Below are 20676 nucleotides of genomic sequence, written 5' to 3'. Positions count from 1 at the left end.
ATATATATATATAAGACGTGCATTTACTAGCAAAGGAGACGGTCTTCTTCTTGCCTGTGGCCCCGTGAACCCAACTCGCGAGAGCGGCTTTTGCTTAGCCGTCGGGGAGGAGGAAGACGAGGAGGCACGTGACGCGCGTCCCGTCTCGTGCACCCATTGGTCAGGCGACGACCCTTCCGGACGCCCGACGTGTCGGGCATCTTGCACCCGCTCCCAAGCGCTCTTCGCTTTTGCTGTCTCGCGTCCGGTGAGGGAACAGGGTTTCTGCTTCCCACGGACGATCGGACCCACCTTGGAAGAGTCGTCTGCCCGTTCTCAATTTGGTGTTTCCTGGCTCGTCCAAGACAGGCGATCCGGAGCGGAGGTGGCCCCCGAGGCCCAGCCAATGCCAGTGGCAAATTCCTCTCGACAGACCGAACTGACAACCTATTTCGACGCTATAGGAAGAATCGAAAGCATCTTGAGATTAATTAGGAAAAGTAAAACTCCAATAGTTCCTTTCCTTCTTATATTGGAGCTTGCTTTCTTTCTTTATTTGTTGGTCCAGCGTTTAACCGAGGGGCAAGAGTAATGGGGAAGGGGACGGTCGCTCTTTTTCTGGCCTGCCTTCCGTACCCACTAATACCATTGTTTCATTTTCGGGGTCTCGTCACAAAATAGGGAAAGGGGGTGATCATGATGTGGTTCCTAGCCGCCTTTCTTTTCCTCTGAGAGAAATAAATACTAGATTTCCTTCTCTTTTCTTTTTTCAGGTAAACGCCGCTGGTCTTACTCTAGTCCTTGCTAATTCCTGTGAGATCCTCTCTTTGGAAGCTCATGTGATCCATGTTTAGTCTGGTCGTCTCGAGATCATCCGAGCTTATTTTTGCTTGATCACCTCAGGGAGGCAGAAGGAGAAGGGTGGGGGGAGGGGAGATCGATCGGTCGTCATGGTGAGGGGGAAGACACAGATGAAGCGGATAGAGAACGCGACGAGCCGGCAGGTGACCTTCTCCAAGCGGAGGAGCGGGCTGCTGAAGAAGGCCCTGGAGCTGTCGGTGCTTTGCGACGTCGAGGTCGCGCTCATCATCTTCTCTTCCCGGGGGAAGCTCCACCAGTTCTCCAGCTCCAGGTTCCATTAACCTCCTCTCCCACCCGCCCTCTCTCTCCCTCCCTCTCTATGCTTCTCTTTGGTATTTGCCTCTGCTGCTCGTCTTCTAGGATTTCTTGGTGATCAATAAGCAAACCCTTTAACCAAAGCCAGCAAAATACATGTTTACTATCAGTAGTCTTCGCGTATAACGGTATTGTGCTTGGCAACATCGAGGCAGCTGCTGCTCTCGACTGTGATCACAAGGTGAGACTGTGATCTAATTAAATGAGCCGAACATATATCTCCTCCCTTTGCGATCATCTTCTAATCTCTTTGTCCTCCTACTTTGGTCATCTTCTAAACCTAGCAAAAATCACGTTTTCTGGAGAGTTGTCCATCTGATTTGGCTTCGATGGTGACCCATCCAGATTCACAGATTTTTGTATTCAATTTGCTCTTCATCGGTGGGATGAGTCCCATTCATGGCTTCCCTACAAGAAGGTGTTGGGAAAGTTTTCTTACTTGACTAACGTACATCCATATGTAGTATTTCCTTCAGACGGAGTGCAATGCTTTGGTTGTCTCAGTGTCTGTCCTTTTTGCCAAAGTGTTATAAATTATCGTACGTACAGATCCAAAATAATGTCACCCAAATTCCTCAAAAAGGATTCACAGAAATCCAATAATCCTAGTGGCATGTGACAATCTAGCTAGCTAGTAGATGTGGATTTCCTACAGAACTATTGGCATATTAATTTATGAGACTATATAACATCGACTTGTTGTTTCTTCTTTCAATTACCTGAGAAATTGAACCACCTGAACAGTATCCTTCCTTCACTATCTTCTTCTTCTTCTCCTGCCATCACCTGCTTCATGTATGTTAGATAGTCGACCCTCCATGCATAAAGTTTTGTGGCAGATGCAGTCCTTAGTGTGAGTTATCTACATATCTTTTATGACATGGTTAAGGCTAGTGATGACAGGAATCATACTCTTCATGAATATAATATAAAGTTTTACATGTTCCAAGTACTTCTTTTCTGCCGTACATCTTCCGAATGATGGTTAGATAGTTACAGCGATTGTTTGAACTATGTATAATTGCACAAAGACATCGCAAGTTCTTTTTCCTTGATGATGTTGATAAATTAATATGCATTTACGACAGTAAGAGGAAAAACACTTGTTATTTATGAACTTGAATTAAAATTACCTATGTTTATGTCCACTGAGAAAACCTAATGTAGCTGAACTTGAAATAATAAGAGGTTAGGATTCATCTTCATGGTCGCTATATATTACGTGAATTTGAGAAGCAAATCCATGATTGTAGCTTTGGTAGACATGTAAAGTTACATTTTGAGTCATACATGTAAGTTCGAAACAAGGGAGACAAGAAGTACAATAGGAGAATTGCTTTTCACTCTTCAGTTTTGGTTATATGGAAGACTTTATGTCAGTATATTGGCTGATAAGAGCACACATAGGATTAATGAGTTGTTTTGATCCAAACATCTCCTTTCTACCTTATCCCAGAATTATAAACCATTCTCTGGATTTTAGATTATTTAGAAAAATTATTACTCCTCATCCTCTTAAACATGTTTTTCAGCTCATAAGTTATTTTATTTCGAGTGATGCCATCAATCATTATCTTGACTTCCATTATTATTATCACTATCTTATACTTCAAAAATAATAGGACCAGTATGTCCTCCTTCCTTGTTTGGGGTTAAGACAAATAATGAAAAAAATTAAGATGGGAATTGAGAAATATTAGAGTTTGGAATATATAACAAGCAACTATAAAAGAAACTTTGATTTTATTAAGGATTTAAGGATAAAACCTTAGTCCATCTTAAGCTAGAGGGAGTGAAGGAAAACATGAGTAATTAGCTTATTTGTCTTGAGTGAAGGAAAGAACAAGATCATGATATGCATGCATGCATGCAATGGGTAAATCTAATGGATTGCCTCATTCACAAATAAAGATAGCAGTGTTCTTTACATGTTTCGTGTCATTAGAGTTAATACGTATATAAAACTGTCAACACCATGATAAAATGAAGTAACGAGGTCCTACTACACATCATTTTAACATGATGAAAGCATAAAACAATGATCTCCAATGGGATGCTAGTGGTTGTATTTCTCATGCTTTTCACTCCTCTATGGATTTTATGGGCTTCGAAAGAATGATTTAAAGGTTGTGACTCTTCAGTGGGAGATCTGATGTGCCTTGTAAAAATGTAGAAGCATTGGCTTGATAAATACCAGTGTTGCTATGGCACTATGATGATTGATTCTTCACAAAATCATGTCTAGTTTATCATACGAGAAACCGAATCAAACAAGTATAGGTAGTAATATAGAGTTAGCTGAATATGGATTTGAGGACTTGCGCTATCACACATACCATAGATGAATGTAAGCCTTAAGCAACTTACAATTCATATTGAACTTGTCAAATGTATACACATGACCACAATAGAAAAGTAAATAGAAAATAATAATTGACATAGGATTTACGACACTTCTAATCAAGTAGCAAATCTTTCATACATTTTATCTCATAAGCCTTACTGATGATCTATCTACTAGAGGGAGTTCGTATAAGTACTCAAGGTTTGCTATTCTAGATTTTCCTCGTGTAAAAACCTTGAGTTATAGAGTATTAATTAAACAACAAAACCCTAATATCTATGAGTTTCTTTGCATACTATTTTTTTTTTCATCAAATTAACTTGGTTTTTATTATGAATCCAAAAGTACTTTACTATCGATGATGATTACAAGGAATGCAATAATATTTTTCTATCACATAAGCCTTGATTTATTAAAGAGAAACTAGACAAGTACCCAAGGTATTTTTTTTTTCGACACTTTCCTCTAGTATAAAAACCATGAGTTACATATAATATTTATTGAACAATAAAAACTATAGAGTCTCTAGGCATCTTTGGACACTAAAATCCCTTTTCATTTAAGTAACTTGATTCTCTAAATAATTTGATTCCTGCTATCAATGATACTTATCAACTCTAAAACTTTACTATTTCTAATAGCAAGGAAGGCGGTAAACATATCCTTCAAAAAATATTAGCAATGAATTATGGACCATTAACTAGTTTAGTTAATGAAAACTCTATTAGAACACTATAAAATTTTGCGATCAAATCTTACCTGTGTTGGAAATGGTAGGTTAAGTATATTTGACTATGATCATTTCCAAATGAATGAGAATTTATAGTTTTTGGCTTGAATAGATATGACATTTCGACTGAATAGACATGATCTTTCGTCCATATAGATGTGACTTATCACCCAACCGGACATGACCTTTCCTCCAATAAGGTTCTCCAACATGTATAAAATAAATAAACCCCAGCCCATTTATTCATTCTATCGAAATTTGATTTCATTCTTACATTCATATGACATCAGAAGTTCAATTCTTATAATTTGGAGTATTATTATTGTAAAAAGTAGTCATTTTATCTTGGGAGATGATTGCTGCTAATTGTGAGCAACCCTTACGATTTAATAAGAAAATTCATTTGCTAATTGGGAGAAAATCCTTTCTCCCAATTGGGAGAAAATTCATTTTAATAAGAAAGAGTTCAACTCTGCTAATTGGGAGAAAATTCATTTTAATAAGAAAGAGGCCAACTCTTGTCTTAATCAAATCCTTTCTGATTTAACCTAAGTTTTAGTCTTTTGTATTTCAATCAAATTTTTTTTTTTTAAGAGTAAGTGTTGAAAGAAGAATTCGAACTTAGGACCTTACGATAGACAGTCAAAATTTTTTTAGTCAAATTATTTTTAACAAAAGAAAATAAACTTCTTTCAACGATCTTCACTACTTATCTTTTGAAAGAAAAATTATCGATCGCCAATAGAAAGAATACAATGGACTTTATGATTTCCTTTAACAAGTATAACCTGTATCATATATGCTACTTTATTGTTTTTATGACCACATAACTTTTAGATTTTATTATTTAATTACTCTAATTACCATACATAGAGATCGGATACCATGATCATTTTAATGATTAGGCTTATTATCTCTTTTAATCTGGCACGAATATGATTCTAATATCTATTTCTAGCTTTATAGAATTTTTTCTATTTTTATGATTTTGACTTATTTTATAAATATGTAAATTTATGCAAAAATAAAACATCACAGTAAATAATATAAATCTCAGGATCCTTACACTTTGAGATTTTCATAGAAATAAACTTTAATTGAAAAACAAAGTTGGATCCATCGATTGATACCTTATGGAATCCTTTGAAAATTTTGAATTTTCTAATAAACAACTTAGATAGATAGAATTCTGATTTCTCTCTTACCCCTTTTCTTTGACATTTGTTGTGGATGAAAAATATTATATTCTGATCTATGGGTGAAGAGATGATCAGGTTTTGAATTTATAGTGACAAAAAGATACATTCCATTAAAATATCAATTCAGAATTAATATCTAAATATTATGTCAATTATGAAGACAATTGAAATTAGGTTTGTCTTCCTCAATAACTAATAGGATTTAAGTTATTTGTTAAATCACCATTAATATTACAGGAATTACACGCCACATTAATTCCAACATTCTCCCATTTGACTTTGATTCAATAAATCATAATGCGCAAATTGTCATGACAAATCCTTTTCACATAATGGTTAAAATCATTCATCATTATTAAGTAAATTACTAATGTGACTCATGATAGTAATATATCATTAATTCAATATATTTCTTTTCATGTATCACAACATTATATTTCTACTTGACATATCCATAATAATATTTTCATAATGGTCTAATGATAATGTCTTTCTGAGAGGCCAATCCTATCAATTTTTATATACTTTCATCATGTATACACTATAGAAAACATAATAAATAACAAACATATACGTGAGTTCAAGTGTCATATAATAATTCATGAATATAACATAATATCAATAATGATGTCCAGTAAACACTAATGCTTAATTTTTCTACAGGAGTGATAATCCTTTAGTTAATGGATGTACAACAATAAAGGCAGAGCTAATATGTTCAATTGGCACTCTTTATTCTGAACTTCTTTTTTCACAGCTAAGTATTTTATTTTCATATGTTTGATATGTTATAAAACTTATCTTTTTTAAGAAGAATATTGAGACAAAATTATCATAATAAATTTTTAATAACTTAGCAATACTATTGATTATCCCAAGTTTTGAAATAAAATCCTATAACCATGATACATAAACTATGGCCTCAAAGCACGCTATAGACTCAGCTTTTATAGTGGATGCAACATAATGGACTACTATATAGCCCTTCACAAAATTGATCTTCCTAAAAGGAATAAATGTTCCATCGTTGACTTTCTTATACCAATCATATAGTAAAATCTGAATCTAATATCTAATTACTTCCTAATCATTTGATCCCCACTTACTAATGATCCAATCTAGGATTACTTTGATATTTGCCCATTGCCCATCGATAGTAAAACGAATGTCCTGAATTCTTTATACATTAAGCTATCGGTTATATATAGCTTTGATATTTGCTCATTGCCCATCGATAGTAAAACGAATGTCCTGAATTCTCCACTTATTACTATATAGCCCATTGCCCATTACCCATCGGTTATACATTAAGCTATCTAATAGATGCACAAGGAATTCTCTTTATTTGTTCTCGTTCTAATTCAGCTTTGGACATTGCATTAGGTTAAATTTATCTATTTTTTGAATTAGAATAATACCTACTAAATAATTTTTTTTATCTTAAATCCCTATAAAACTTTATTAATATATGCTTTATGAGATAACCATAACAATCTTTATGATTAATCCTAAAATATTTCAATTTCTATCACATAGGTAGCCTCTTCTATTGAATCATATAGGGTTCAGGTTCGGTGATCCATCGGCTTGATATCATCTTTCAGATAAAAAATACCAAGCCTAAAACTAAAAGAAAATAACCTTTATTATTTATAAAACTAAAATACTAACTATAAGATTTTAAACAATAAAAATAAAAGCACGATAGAAATCTTATAAATGGGTAAGAATACATATTATCTTTGGATAATACTTGGGATCTCAATTTTGGTTTTCTCCTACTCTCATTGTTCGAACCTTCTATTGGTTTGGATAGCAAACAACTGACTTTAGGAACTTTTGACAATAGCTGAACAAAGTTTTAATGCAGAACCTTGGTTCTCGTAACTCTCGGAATTCTTCTCTCTTTTTTTTCTCCTCTCTTTCTTTTCTCTCTTCTAAGGTTGAAATAGCTAGGGTTGGGGACTCTTGTTGAGGATTTCTTTAGTTTCTTTTAGATGAGGATATACCTCTTATTTTATAGGGAGAGGGGTGTCTTAAATCCTTAGGGTTTAAGAACTTTCCTTGTAGGGTGTATATAGCTAAGACTTTTCTTATAGGGCTATCGTACCCCCTTCCTCGGTGGTTTCTCTATTTAGATAACAAATATCCTAATTCGAGTCTTATTAGGACTTGGATTAAGGTGAGTGGGTTGTTGAAATTTAGATTTTGCTTAGCCAAACAAGGTTTTATAGTGTTGCCATTGTCCTTGATCATGGCTCTCCTAATTATGTGATTCATATCGTATAAAATCTTTCTTTGAAGAATCATCTTGCTGCACTTGGTTTCTACCCTTTTGTATCTAATTCAGACAACTTTGATGTTCCATCGGTGGTAGTGTACTTCTTCTTGATGATACCATCTTCTTCGAGGAGCTTTTTTTAGTTGATCGTTAAGTCTTCAGTAGATGACAATGTTTTATTTAGCCCGTTGTCTAGGATAGAAAGCTCGAACGACTTCAAGTTCTCGATGTTAACAATTGAGCACATCTCCATGTAGGATGGCAACTCAGGTTGGCATGTATGGTCTCCAATCTATTTAAAGACTTTGAAAGATCTATATCGGATGAACTTTAGTTTCTTTTCTTATCTTTTGAGTCATTCTTTCCCAAAGTGTAGCCATACAATGTCTCATTCATAGTATCGATTGTGTCACTCTTTGTATTACTTTTAGCTTTATTAGAGTTTTTTTTTAACCTCTTTATGCACTTTATGGATGTTCTCCAAAAATTTATGGATATTTTGTGTTGCATTACTTTTGTGTAAGATAGTTGATTCTGAATCAATTGTAAACAATAAATCAAAATAACTTTTAGGTAAATAACCTCTACATACCTCAAATATTGATTTATTGGTAAAACTTATACATCGCTTGATTGAAAGAAAACTAAAGGTATGATAGGCTTTCATCCCATGTTTTCAAATATCAAGAGTTATATTATCAAAGGAGATGAACCATGATGTGGTTCACTACTTTGGTTTGGTCATTGATTTATGGATCGAAGGCTATGCTCTTTTTTAGTTTAGTGTCCATGGTCTTGAGTAAACTCTAAAATTTGCTCAAGAGACACCTGTCATGATCGGACATGATGAAACTTAGAAGATTGAAGTGTGTCCGCATGTGTTAGAAGAATAATCGAGCTGTTTCTTCTTCGATAATTGTTTTCTTGCAATGAGCACCATCATCTTTGATAACCTATTGACCACCATAAATAGATAGTCATATCCTCGTCTCGTTATAGGTAGACCTGTTATGATCTTAATGGCACTAAGGGGGTGAATTAGTGTAATAAAGTTCTCTAATCAATTTTAAAATTTGATTAATAAATTAATAAATTTTAGAAACTTAATTGATGAAGTTAGAAAGTTACGAGTAAAGAGAATAAAACTAAGTCATAAGTAAATGATAATTAAAGAGAGACAAACTAATTTATAGTCATTTAGTCATTTCAATTTACATATACTCTTGATTCATCTTCTCTTGAGACCATCAACTTTCATTATCGATTCTTTTTCTAATAGACAAATATCAACTACCCTTGTTATAACTCTATCCTTTTTTCAACTTAAGAGATAACCTTCGTACTCTCTTTTTATATAAGATCTTTTATCTTCAATAATTTAGAATTGCAAATAAATTCAAGAGGAGGAGGAGACATAAACAACACTAAAAATATCATATTACACCACTCTATTGTCTCAAGAATAAATGCTCTATCAACCAAGCCTAAGTAGAGTATTTATAGGCCTCTAAAGGCTTCAAGAATATAGTTAAAAATTTAAATCTCAAAAAATTTGATATATGTGCAATATTACCATCGACATTGGGTGATACTACCATCATAACTTTGACATAGTCATAATTCTAGACTCTAGTAATACCATCACTATAATTTGAATTTTGGGTGATACCACCACTACCCTAGGTAATACTATCGTCGTTATAGGCAGTACCATCGTCAAAAAGTTGACAAGATATAAATAATACTTATCAATTGACTCAAGTGGTACTATTGCTTGGGCCTTGAGGTCTGAGCACCCAGTTCTAGTTTAGGCCATTGGTTTGGCCTTCTAATGGGTCCAATTCAGTTTGACTTCAAACACAACAACTTTTATGATAAGTGGGTTATATTTTGACCCAATACTAACTCAAATTGACTTAAAATGACCTCAATTAAGACTTTTGTAAATCAACTATTCAACCAACATATTTTTGAAACTTTCAGTTACACACCATATGTTCATTCTCTTTAATTGGAAAGCCTTTAAGTTAGTTCAGGTAAACTTTCTTCTAAATCTCCATTTAGATACATGATTTTTATATCCATTTGGTACAACTCTTAAGTCATAATATGCTATAAAGATAATAATAATTCTAAAAGAATCTTTTCTAGAGATAAGTGAAAAAGTCATTTTATAACCAAGACTATCTCTCTTAATGAAACTTTTAACAATAAATTTGGTTTTATACCTTTTGATATTATCATTTGAGTTGTGTTAAAGACCTATTTGCAATTAATCTTTTTATGTCTTTCGAACAATTCAATAAAATTTCAAACTTAATTTTCATTCATAGATTTCAATTATTCTTTCATAATATCAACCCATGTTTTAGAATTTATACTTTCAATAACTTATGAGGATGAAATTAGATCATCATATATACCTAAGTCATTTTTTGACTCTTGTAAATAAACTACATAATCATTATGAATAATAAATCTTCATTATCTTTAAGATCTTTTTAATGTTATTACTTGTGGTTCATTTATTATAAATTTATTAGCCATAGTTTCATGATGGAGTGGTTTATCATTTATTTACTGCTTTTGAACACTATCAAATAGTTAAGCAATTGAGGGAATAACAACTTTAGAAGTTAATGGTAAATGTAACAATTGAGGGAATACATTTCATGGTTCCCTATCCTGACTAATTTAATCATTTTCAATGAATCTAGCATTCCTAGTTTCTAGGATTCTTGGACTATAATTATAGCAATAGGATTTATACTCCTACAATTTTTCTAGATAACTAATGAAAAATCCACTAGTTGTCTTGAAATCTATTTTTATTTTCTTATAGATTATAAATTCTTACTTTTGTTAGACAACCCCAAATGTATATGTTTCTTTAATTGGGCTTCCATCTAATCCATAGTTCAAATAGTCTTTAGAATTATTCTATTGTAAACCATGTTTAATGCATGCATTCACAATGAAATAGGTAAAGATGAATGACTTAACATACTCCTAACCATCAAGGTACAATTTTATTTTTTTTTACTATACCATTTTGTTGTGGTATACTTAGCATAGTGTGCACATATATCATGACTATCAAGGAATTTGACAAATGGACTTTCACATTATTTTGATTCATTATACTTTTCATGATATTCATCAACTCTATTTGATCTCATAATTTTTATTTTTTTATTTAATTATCTTTCAACCTTTTTAATGTATACTTGAAGGGCATATGCTAATTGAGATTTTTTTTATGCAATAGATAAATGTAACTGTAACATGAAAAATTATTAATAAAAGTAATAAAATATTTTTCTTCACCAAAAGATGGAATTTCAAAAGGTTCGCATATATTAGTATATATAATTTTAAGAAGCTATGAAATTATAATCAATACACACTAAAATCTAGATTTAGAAGAATCTAATTATTTATTAATCTTTGTATTGTTTCTTCAAATATATGACTCAAACATTTATACAACAAGAAAGCAAAATGCTCATCAACTAATCTATGTTTAGCACTAATATTATGATGCAAAATAAAAAAAATCTCAACAAATAGACCATCAACATTTAATTTATATAAATCATCATACAAGATTCCAGGACCAATAAAAGCATTATTTTTAAATAAGCTAAAATATCCATAACCAAACTAAAAAGAAAATATCACTTTATGATAAGAAAATTAGATTATGAGTATAGTGGGTACATAAAGAGTAGATAAATCCAAGTAATTACTAGTATCTAAAACAAGACGATAAGTCTTAATACATTCAAGTGAAGTTTTGTCTCAATTCCCAATAAAAATAAAGTTTTCATTTGCTTTTATAGTCTAGATTATAAGGAATAGCATTGACTATAATTCTGTTTGAACCAAAATCGAACCAAAATTGAGAATGGGCTAGTTTTTTAAAAAAGAATGGACTAATTAAAGTCGGTTTTGAGAGACGATTGGAGCTACAATGATTGGCCCAACAATCAGTGCTTGACGTAACGGTCTAAGGAGGGATAAATGACCAATTTATCCCTCTTAACAATCTTATTAATTGTTATTTTAGGGGTTTTTGGATTGTTATATATATATATATATATATATATGAATAAAAAGATAAATTTGCCCCTTCCAACAATCAAATAATAACTAGTTTTGTGGGTATCTCAAGAAGGAAAAATATCTGAAAACCCTATAAATACCCCCTCATATCCCTCATTCTTCTTACACATTTGATTAAGTACTCCTTGAACATTGTTAAGCTCTTAAGTTTTCTACTTGATCCCGATGATAACTAGAAGCCACCACTTCACCGAAGAGTTCTTTGAAAGTCCAACTAGGATAACCCAAGAAGGTCAAAGTAAAATTGATATAACATTGAGCAAGAGTCAGAGAAATTTGACGCAATGGTCAAACTAAAGTTGGACAACTTCAAATTGTACTTCAAGGTATAAAACACCAATAGCTTATTCTATGTTATTTACAACTTGAAGTCGGATTTTCAAATCTAAATGAGGATTGTAAATTTTCGTAAGTATATTGAGAGGAAACATCCAATACAAGCTGGTACGAAGAAAAGCCAAACATAAATTTTTAGATACCCCACTAATCCTACTCTTTATTTTTTTATTGGAAAAAATCATTAAAAAAATTATCTAATTAATTTTCATCAATATGTCTTTTAGTTTTGATGAAAAAGTCAGTTCTGTTGATTATTGTTAAGAGGTTTTAAATCTCATTGCTAATATGTTCCTAGAACTACTCTTACCTATACTTTATATTTTTTAAAGAAATTTACAAAAATTATTTTAAGCTTTTGATGATCGTATTTCCATTTGTGTTAATATTTGGAGTGATCACTTGCAAATGAACTTTTAGAGTGTTTGATTGATAGTCATTGGATTGATAGTGATTGAACCATGTAAAAATAAATTATTACTTTTAGAGCGTTTGATGAACGACATATTATCAATAATATTTATAAAATTATAAAAAAATTTGAATAATATTTTTTGATTTAAAAACTTTTTTAATTGATTTTTATAATGTAGTAACAAATACTGTTTTTATTATGGAATTTCAAGAAGTATATCAATCAGCTTTTGGTGGTATTTCTTTTTGTGTTAGGTGTGTTTATCATGTTTTAAATTTATGTGTACAAGAATGTTTATAGTCTATTAAAACTTTTTTTCTCCAATTAAGTAAGCAATTTTATTCTTGTAGGGTTATCCACAAGTAATGAAAGAGTAGATTAGATTTTACAAATTAAATGGTAAAAGACTCAAAAGATTTGTTAGGGATGTTCCTACTCGATGAAATTTTATATATGAATTTGTTCAAGAATCTTTTGAGTATAAAGAATTATTATGTATTTTTATTATAAATAATGTTAGACAAATCAATTTATATCCATAACATTGAAATATTTGTGAAATAATTTTAAAAATTATAAATTTTTTAATAATGTTTTCTATACTTTATCTAGTATTTATTATCCTACTGCTTACATTTTTTATTTATTTATATTAATATTATTGGTGCTTTAGAAGAATATCAATATGATAGTGATCTAAATATGGCTATAGTGGCTATGAAATTAAAATAGATAAATTATTTTTAAAAATTCCACTGGTCTTAGTTAATTGCTTGTGTTTCTTATCCTTGTACTAAATTAGATGGTTAAAATGATTATTTAATCACTTATTATGAAAGTTTAGGAGTAGATATTGATATTAGCGATAAAATTAGAGAAATAAAAAAATGATAATTAACTCATATGACTATTTTAGTGCTAAATATAGAAGATAACAAATTACCTCTAAAATTTTTCTATCTACATATTAAGTTGGTAAGGGTAGTAAAAAATGTAATGGAGAAAAATTCTTATTACAAAGATTAGAAAAACCCAAAGGGATTATGAGGTTGGAGTGCTATTAGATATAGAGTTTCTTATTCTAGAATGATGAACACGATATATAATTTTAGCAAAAATTATAAGACAAATACTAACAACTCCCTTTTCAATAATAGATGTGAGTAAGCCTTTAATGCGGGAGGATGCATCCTCAATGAGACTTGATTAATCATGTTGGGAAAAAAATTGTTAAAGCGAAATATTCTTTTCCCTCTTTGTGTATCAAAATTAGTTCTTCATTAAAATACCAACTTGATATCCAAATGTAAATATCAACCAGCACACAACATAAACAATATAACAAATAATCAATCACACAGTGAGACCAAATCTTTTAACATAAAAAATCCAATGTGGGAAAAACCACGAGACCGTAGTCCACCTCAAACTTCCACTATCAATAGTAATGATAACAGATTTATAATAGTCTTCTCTAGAATAACTAGAGGATCATAATAACATCAAGAACATAGATCTTGGCTCTAGCATATCATCATATAGGATGGATCTCCTCAAAAGAGAATTTTAGGTCTCACAAAGTGGGTATAGCAGGAAAGTATCTGTACTTTATATGAAGAAATTGGATCGTTTAAGCCCAAATCAAATAAATTAAAAAGAGAGAGGTAGGGTTGTGATGTCTGCAGCGTGAGAACACAGCAAGCTTGCAGCGTGCAGCGAGCGTGTGCAGTGAACGACGGCAGCACACGACAAAAGAGAGAGAGAAAAGAAGAGAGAGAGAAGGAGAGAGAAAGATTATGACGATCAGTGGTCAAACATTATCGGTTTTGATCCAAATTTTATATGAAGAATCCTTGCAGTAAGCTCTACAATCCTAACGGTGTTGATCTACATTTTACCCTCTCTGAGGTACTTTCTTGTTATACCCATTTTGTAAAACTTAGAATTATCTTTTGAGGAGATATATGTTTGTTATTGTGATCCTCTAGTTATTCTAGAGAAGACCTATTATAAATCTGTTATCATTACTATTGATAGTGGAAGTTTGAGGTGAACTATGATCCTGTGATTTTTTCCATGTTGGGTTTTCCACGTTAAAAGATTTGGTCTCACTATGTGATTGATTTATTGCTCTATTGTTTATATTGTTCTAGTTAATATTAGCATTTTGATATCAAGTTGGTATTTTGATGAAGAATATATTTTGATACATAAAGAGGAAAAATAATTATTACGTTTTAACAATTTTTTCCTAACAAATCATGACCCTCGTATTAATTGAAGCTCAAGCATATATCAATGGTTGGACCGTGAAACAAAATAAAGAGATTATCTACTAAGACAATGATTGCTTATTCAATGTATCAAGTGAAGTAACAACTATGGTAACTTCCAACATTAAAAGTGATTAAATATTTTATTTTTTATTTTTTATATCAAATTTTTTTATGCTATTAAACTCATTATAGTTGTACATCCATTTTTTTTTCAAATTTTAGAAATAAAATTATGATTTTTCATATTTTAAATTACTTTTATTAAATAATAATAATAATAATAATAATAAATTATTGATTTGAACTAGAATCGTGACAAAACTGGAACCGAAACCAGAACTAGCCCTTCCATTTTGATTTCAAGTTTTGGAAAATCGAAATCGTTAGATTCCAGAACCATGGTCATGACAAGTAAGAAATCCTTGCATCATATTAGAAATATGAGTAGTTGATTGAGAATGAATCTACTAAGCATTATAAGAAACTTTTATTAAGTTTGAATAGAAACATATAAAAGCACAAGCTTACTTTTCTTTTTCGAGCCAAACATTTCGTTTTGGGCAAGTCAACTATGCAATATATCATTTTCCCGTTCCATTTTGTGGATTTGAGCATGTTTATAGGATTCCTTCACATTATACAATCTTTTTTTATGCTCTTTTCGAACTTCTCTTTATGCTACTTTTCAACTTCTTGATGGCTTACAAAATAAATTGAATGAACCTTTTGTTCCTCTTGAACAACAATACTAGTTATATGAACACTTCACTTTTCCGTAATAGTGTCATAGTTCATTTGAAATGGCCCATATCGTTGAGAAGGCAAGGAATAAAGTATAAACTATACTAAAAAGAATTTATCTACATTCATTCCTAAAACCTTTAATTTTGTTGCTAAATTTGCCATTTCAAGGACATGCACATGTATGCTGCAAGAACCATCAATTTTTATAGTAGTTAATTTGGTCATTTATTTACCAGCAAAGGATTTGTTAGTAGTTTGATAACACTCTTATACAAATTTCATGAATTCTTTAGCACCATCAATTTTGGGAAAAGTAGACTTAATGTGTTTTTGCAATTTTCATTTGTGTAAACATTAAGCTTAATCTATTAGCTCTTTTTCAAATTTTATGGAAAGACTTTTCTTTGTTACCGCTGGGTTCTCAAAGCGCCAAATTACTAGAATTATAAAGAGTTAAGGATCATTTTACCTATATTGTTTTGGTTATAGATCACTTAAGTTCTTATAGTTTATTCGTATCTAAAAGAATCCTTATATTTTTAAAATATAATATATAAGTCTCTTCCGTCAAATTTGAGTTAATAAACGTTAGAATCTATGTAGCATGCTGACTCATAATAAATTATTAGTATAATCATATATATAATTTAAATTAGAAAAAAAAAATTTAAGATCCATTTTAGCCCCTATAGTTTTGACCATGGACTACTTAAGCCATTATGATTTATTTATATCTAAAATAACCCTTATCTTTTAAAAATATATAATATATAATTTTTTTCCATCAAGTCTAAGTTAACAAACATTAGAGTATGATTATGTGGCATGTTGACTCATAATAAATTATTAATATAATGATATATGTAATTTAAGTTTAAGAAAAACGAAGATGATTAACGGGAGAAGGCATCATCGTGGAAATGACTACCAACTATAGTATTGAGTTATTGCTACATAGCAGAGTATCGTACGCACACAGTCTCTCCCTCGTTAATGAGATTCAAGAGCTTCTGATCCTACCTCAGGTGGATTTATGTCAACTAATCCAATGTTAGGAACGTAATAGTTTCCTGGTCCCTTTTCCTCCTCCTAGGTGTCTTCGTCCCCACCACCTCTCACTTCGTCCTCTTATGTGCCCTCATCCGTCGCGCCTATGACGTTGTGGTCCAGCTCTCCTTCACCTTCACCTCCACCTTTGGCCTCTCCATCTTCGTTTGTCGCTATGGCCTTCCTCGCTTCTTCTTTCTTGACAAGATGGACCTTACACCCTTTTTAAACTCTAATATTATTAATTCAAACTTGATGCGAGGGGCTTATATGTTACGTTTTTGAAAATGTAGTGATTATTTTAAACATAAGTAAACTATAAGGACTTAAGTGGTCTATGATCAAAACTATAAGGGTTAAAATAATATTTAATCTTTTTTTAAAACTTAAATTATATATCATCATATTAATAATTTATTGTGAGTCAGCATATTTCGTAAGCTGACTCTAAGGTCAATTAACTTAGACCGGAAGGAGCTTATATATTATGTTTTTGAAAATATATTGATTATTTTAGGCAAAAGTAAATCATAAGGACTTAAGTAGTTCATGATCAAAATCACGACTAAAACGTTGCATATCAAAATTCTCCTTTCGACTAATTAAGATATACATTCTTTATGTCTCACTTTACTTAACAATTGAATATATTCAAACTACATATATTTATTATTTTTGGATACATAAAATAATTTAATAGAATATATCAACAATCATAATTATATTTATTAGTTATAAGAATAATAGATCAAACTTTGGGTATGTAATTAATATTTATACGATCATAATGTTCAACCACTTTGGTGACCAAGAAACCACATAATACATATCAAATTACTTATAATTTGATATATGAAATAAAATCATAATACCATTATCTAATTCATTATCAGAATATGACTTAGAGTCATCCATTCTATAAAATTCAAAAAAATGAATTATGATTTTCATGATTAATACAATCTAAACAGAGTCAAATCTAATTGTTAATACTTAAATTATAATCAAATTTATAAAATAGTAGAATCATAATTTGATGTGATAATAAGATAAACAAATTCAATAATAAAAAATCATAAGCCCTAAATCATGGTTGTGATACCACATGTAAACATGCACAAATAAAATATCATAGTGCATGCATTACATAAATCTCATGATTTTTAGACTTAGTGATTTATCACAAAAATAAATTTTGGTTAAAGAATATACCTTGATCCTTTGAGAAATTGAATATCCTGAAAGATAACTCAAATAGATAGATTTTTGGTTTCTCTCCCTTATCCCTTTACCTTAACATACATTATCGATACAAATACCGTATTTTGATTTATGTGTGGAGAGAGGACCAAATTATGAATTTACAGTGACAAAAAGATACCTTCCATCAAGAAATCAATTTAGAATTAATATCTAAATATTTGAAGTAACATCTACTCAAGAGTCACATCTTTTATATATGACAATTCAAATTAGATTTGTCTTCCTCATTAATGAATAAGATTTAAATTATTTATTAAATTATCATTAATATCATATGATCCAAAAGGTAGCAATATTAATTCTAACCCGCGATTATTCTCTTATAGTCCCGTTGAATATATAAATCTATGGTCACTGACAATATATTTTTTGACACTTGTGTGCTTCAAATAAAATTTTGTTAGGCCATTTGTTTTGTAGGAATGGATCAACTCTACTCCTTCATATTCTTTCTTCCAATATAAACATTTTGTCTATAATGTCCATCAGTTTCTCTTTTCATTTAAAACCAAACCACAGTTTCTCTTTTCATTTAAAACATTTTGTCTATAATGTCACAACTAGGGCTGTGTTAGGTCTCTTCATAAGCTTGATTGAGTTAGGTTACTCGTATTTAGAATTGGAGAAGTTTTCACATAAATAACAAGAATTGGCCTTACAAAATACATAAAATCTTATAAAAAAGATAATTAGGGCAACCGATATCATTTAGTATTTTCTTAGTTTGCCATGATATTAAAAAGGAAGTATGATCATAAAGATGAAAGAAGGTATTATCTAGAAAGAATATATTAGAACCTAAGTTCTTTCCTAATATCTTACAAACATATTTATAAGTTTCTGTTGCATGGTCATCATGTTGCATGATGTTTCTGCGGTTCTGGTTCTCATGTCGCTAGATCATCTTTCATGAAGCCATCCGTTGTCCGTATCAGAAACTAATACGTTTCGAAATTGTTTTTGGTTTCTTTAGCATGCAAAGCACCATCGAGCGTTACAGAGAACACTCGAAGGAAGATACCAGCAGCACGACCATGGAACAAGACGCCGAGGTGCAGCTTTCTTTTGTTTCCAACTCTAAAGAGTTTCTATAGTCGTACTAATCTGGTCAATTAAGTGGAAAACAAGTGATCATACACCTTGTTCACTAGCATTTGATTTCTGCCAGAGCCAAAAAAATGTCTGTCTTTTTCTTCTCATTTAGATTCTTAAAAGATAGTTTTGTCGAGTGTAGCAATGGAAAAACGAAGCATCATTCATCTCGAAGAAGATTGAAGTACTTGAAGCCTCTAAGCAGTAAGTTTCTAGTCTGATACCCTGCTCATCTGATACTGTTGCAGTCAATACAAGATTTTGTGGGCATAATAAATCCTATCGATGCAGGAAGCTCTTGGGTGAAAAACTAGAGTCGTGCTCATTAGAGGAACTGCATGAATTAGAAGGCACGATAGAGCAGAGCTTGCGCAGTATCAGAGGGAGAAAGGCAAGTCGGTTGCTGAACATTTCAGTACTACTCGTATCAAATTAGCAATAGGAAACCGATACTGATTACATGCTCTTGTTCATACTACCTTCAGCATCATTTGCTAAGCGAGAAAATTTCACAGCTAAAAGAGAAGGTAAATTACTCGAAGCTTTGCTGTTGGTGTAAGTGTTGCAGGCATGTACAGCATCTGTAGCTAATATTATTCACTCATTTGATTCAGGAGAGTTCCTTAGTGAAGGAAAATTCATTGCTACGTGAAAAGGTACGTCGAATCAATTTGCTGAATTAAGTTGCTTTTTTTGATGGCATAATTTGGCCAAAAAATCTTCTTTGCATCACTGGGACTGCAAAAGCATTTAACTGATTTGACATTGTTAATGTTCGAACTTGGAAGTGCAAGCTACTGCCGGGGTTGCCATCTGCTGCTTCCAAGGAAGTTGTACCATCCACCAACCTTGACCAACATACTGAGGTAGAGACGGAGCTGCGCATTGGATTTCCAGGAAGAAAGACCCATGGGATGTAGCAATGTTTAATTGACCTCTCGGATCTGTAAATTTATTGACTTTTGTATAAAATTCAGTGACATACATATGATGCTGGGCACAATAGGGAGAAATAACTATCTGCCGAAAAAATTCTTATTGTTATTTTTCTCTATTGAGTGAAATAAGAAAAATTAGATTTCCTGCATCCTACATGTAGATTTACTTGACTGAAGGAAAATGCTCTTCTACCTATTAAATGAGAGGCAGAGCTAATGCTTACTTGGAACTCTATGCTCATCGACTTGATTTTGTTTTCTAGAGATCATGCGATATTTGGACACCAAGCAAGTTTACTGATGTGATCCGTTTTCTACCATTCTGCGGTGCGACCAATGAGCTAGCATGACATTTTCCTTGCCCAATCTCGACATGAAGTAGCCTGTAGATCCATCATTTGGCTAAAAAGTGAGTAGTTGCAGAAAGTAATGGAAATCAGGTTATGGTTAATTAGTTTGATGGCAGCAGCTTTTGTGTGGTGATTCTTTCTTCTGTGAACCTCTGAATTTTACACGGCTCATCAAATTTCAGTTCCTGTTCTGAAATTTCCATTTACTTGGGTTCTCTAGCCGTAGTTCATCTTACATGTGTACATTGTTATCTCTTCTTTCTTCTCTCTTATTCTAGAGTGACATTTTGCACTGTTAACCCATAAAATCACACTGCTAGTTTCTTGATCCGCGTGTTAGCTATTCTTGACAATGTTATCAGAAAATCAAAGATGATGATG

The 20676-nt window shown here is 31.6% G+C and overlaps 1 protein-coding gene across 2 annotated transcripts; it reads left to right on the top strand.

Moving 5' to 3' along the window:
• The first annotated feature begins 564 nt into the window (after nt 1–564).
• Nucleotides 565–20094, top strand: LOC103970257 (MADS-box transcription factor 50). Of its 2 annotated transcripts, none has more exons than XM_009383961.3 (8): nt 565–752; nt 883–1111; nt 18889–18967; nt 19150–19211; nt 19299–19398; nt 19493–19534; nt 19622–19663; nt 19796–20094. In XM_009383961.3, exons 2-8 carry the CDS (start codon nt 930–932, stop codon nt 19925–19927), a joined length of 639 nt encoding a protein of 212 aa, XP_009382236.1. In that variant the 5' UTR covers nt 565–752; nt 883–929; the 3' UTR covers nt 19928–20094. The 2 variants fall into 2 exon arrangements, with proteins under 2 accessions (XP_009382236.1, XP_009382235.1); XM_009383960.3 differs by having other exon boundaries at nt 565–792.
• The last annotated feature ends 582 nt before the right edge of the window (nt 20095–20676 follow it).

The sequence above is a fragment of the Musa acuminata genome, chromosome BXJ2-11, assembly GCF_036884655.1.
Source record: "Musa acuminata AAA Group cultivar baxijiao chromosome BXJ2-11, Cavendish_Baxijiao_AAA, whole genome shotgun sequence".
Taxonomy (NCBI): Eukaryota; Viridiplantae; Streptophyta; class Magnoliopsida; order Zingiberales; family Musaceae; genus Musa; species Musa acuminata.
This window is presented reverse-complemented; position numbering and strand designations above follow the sequence as displayed.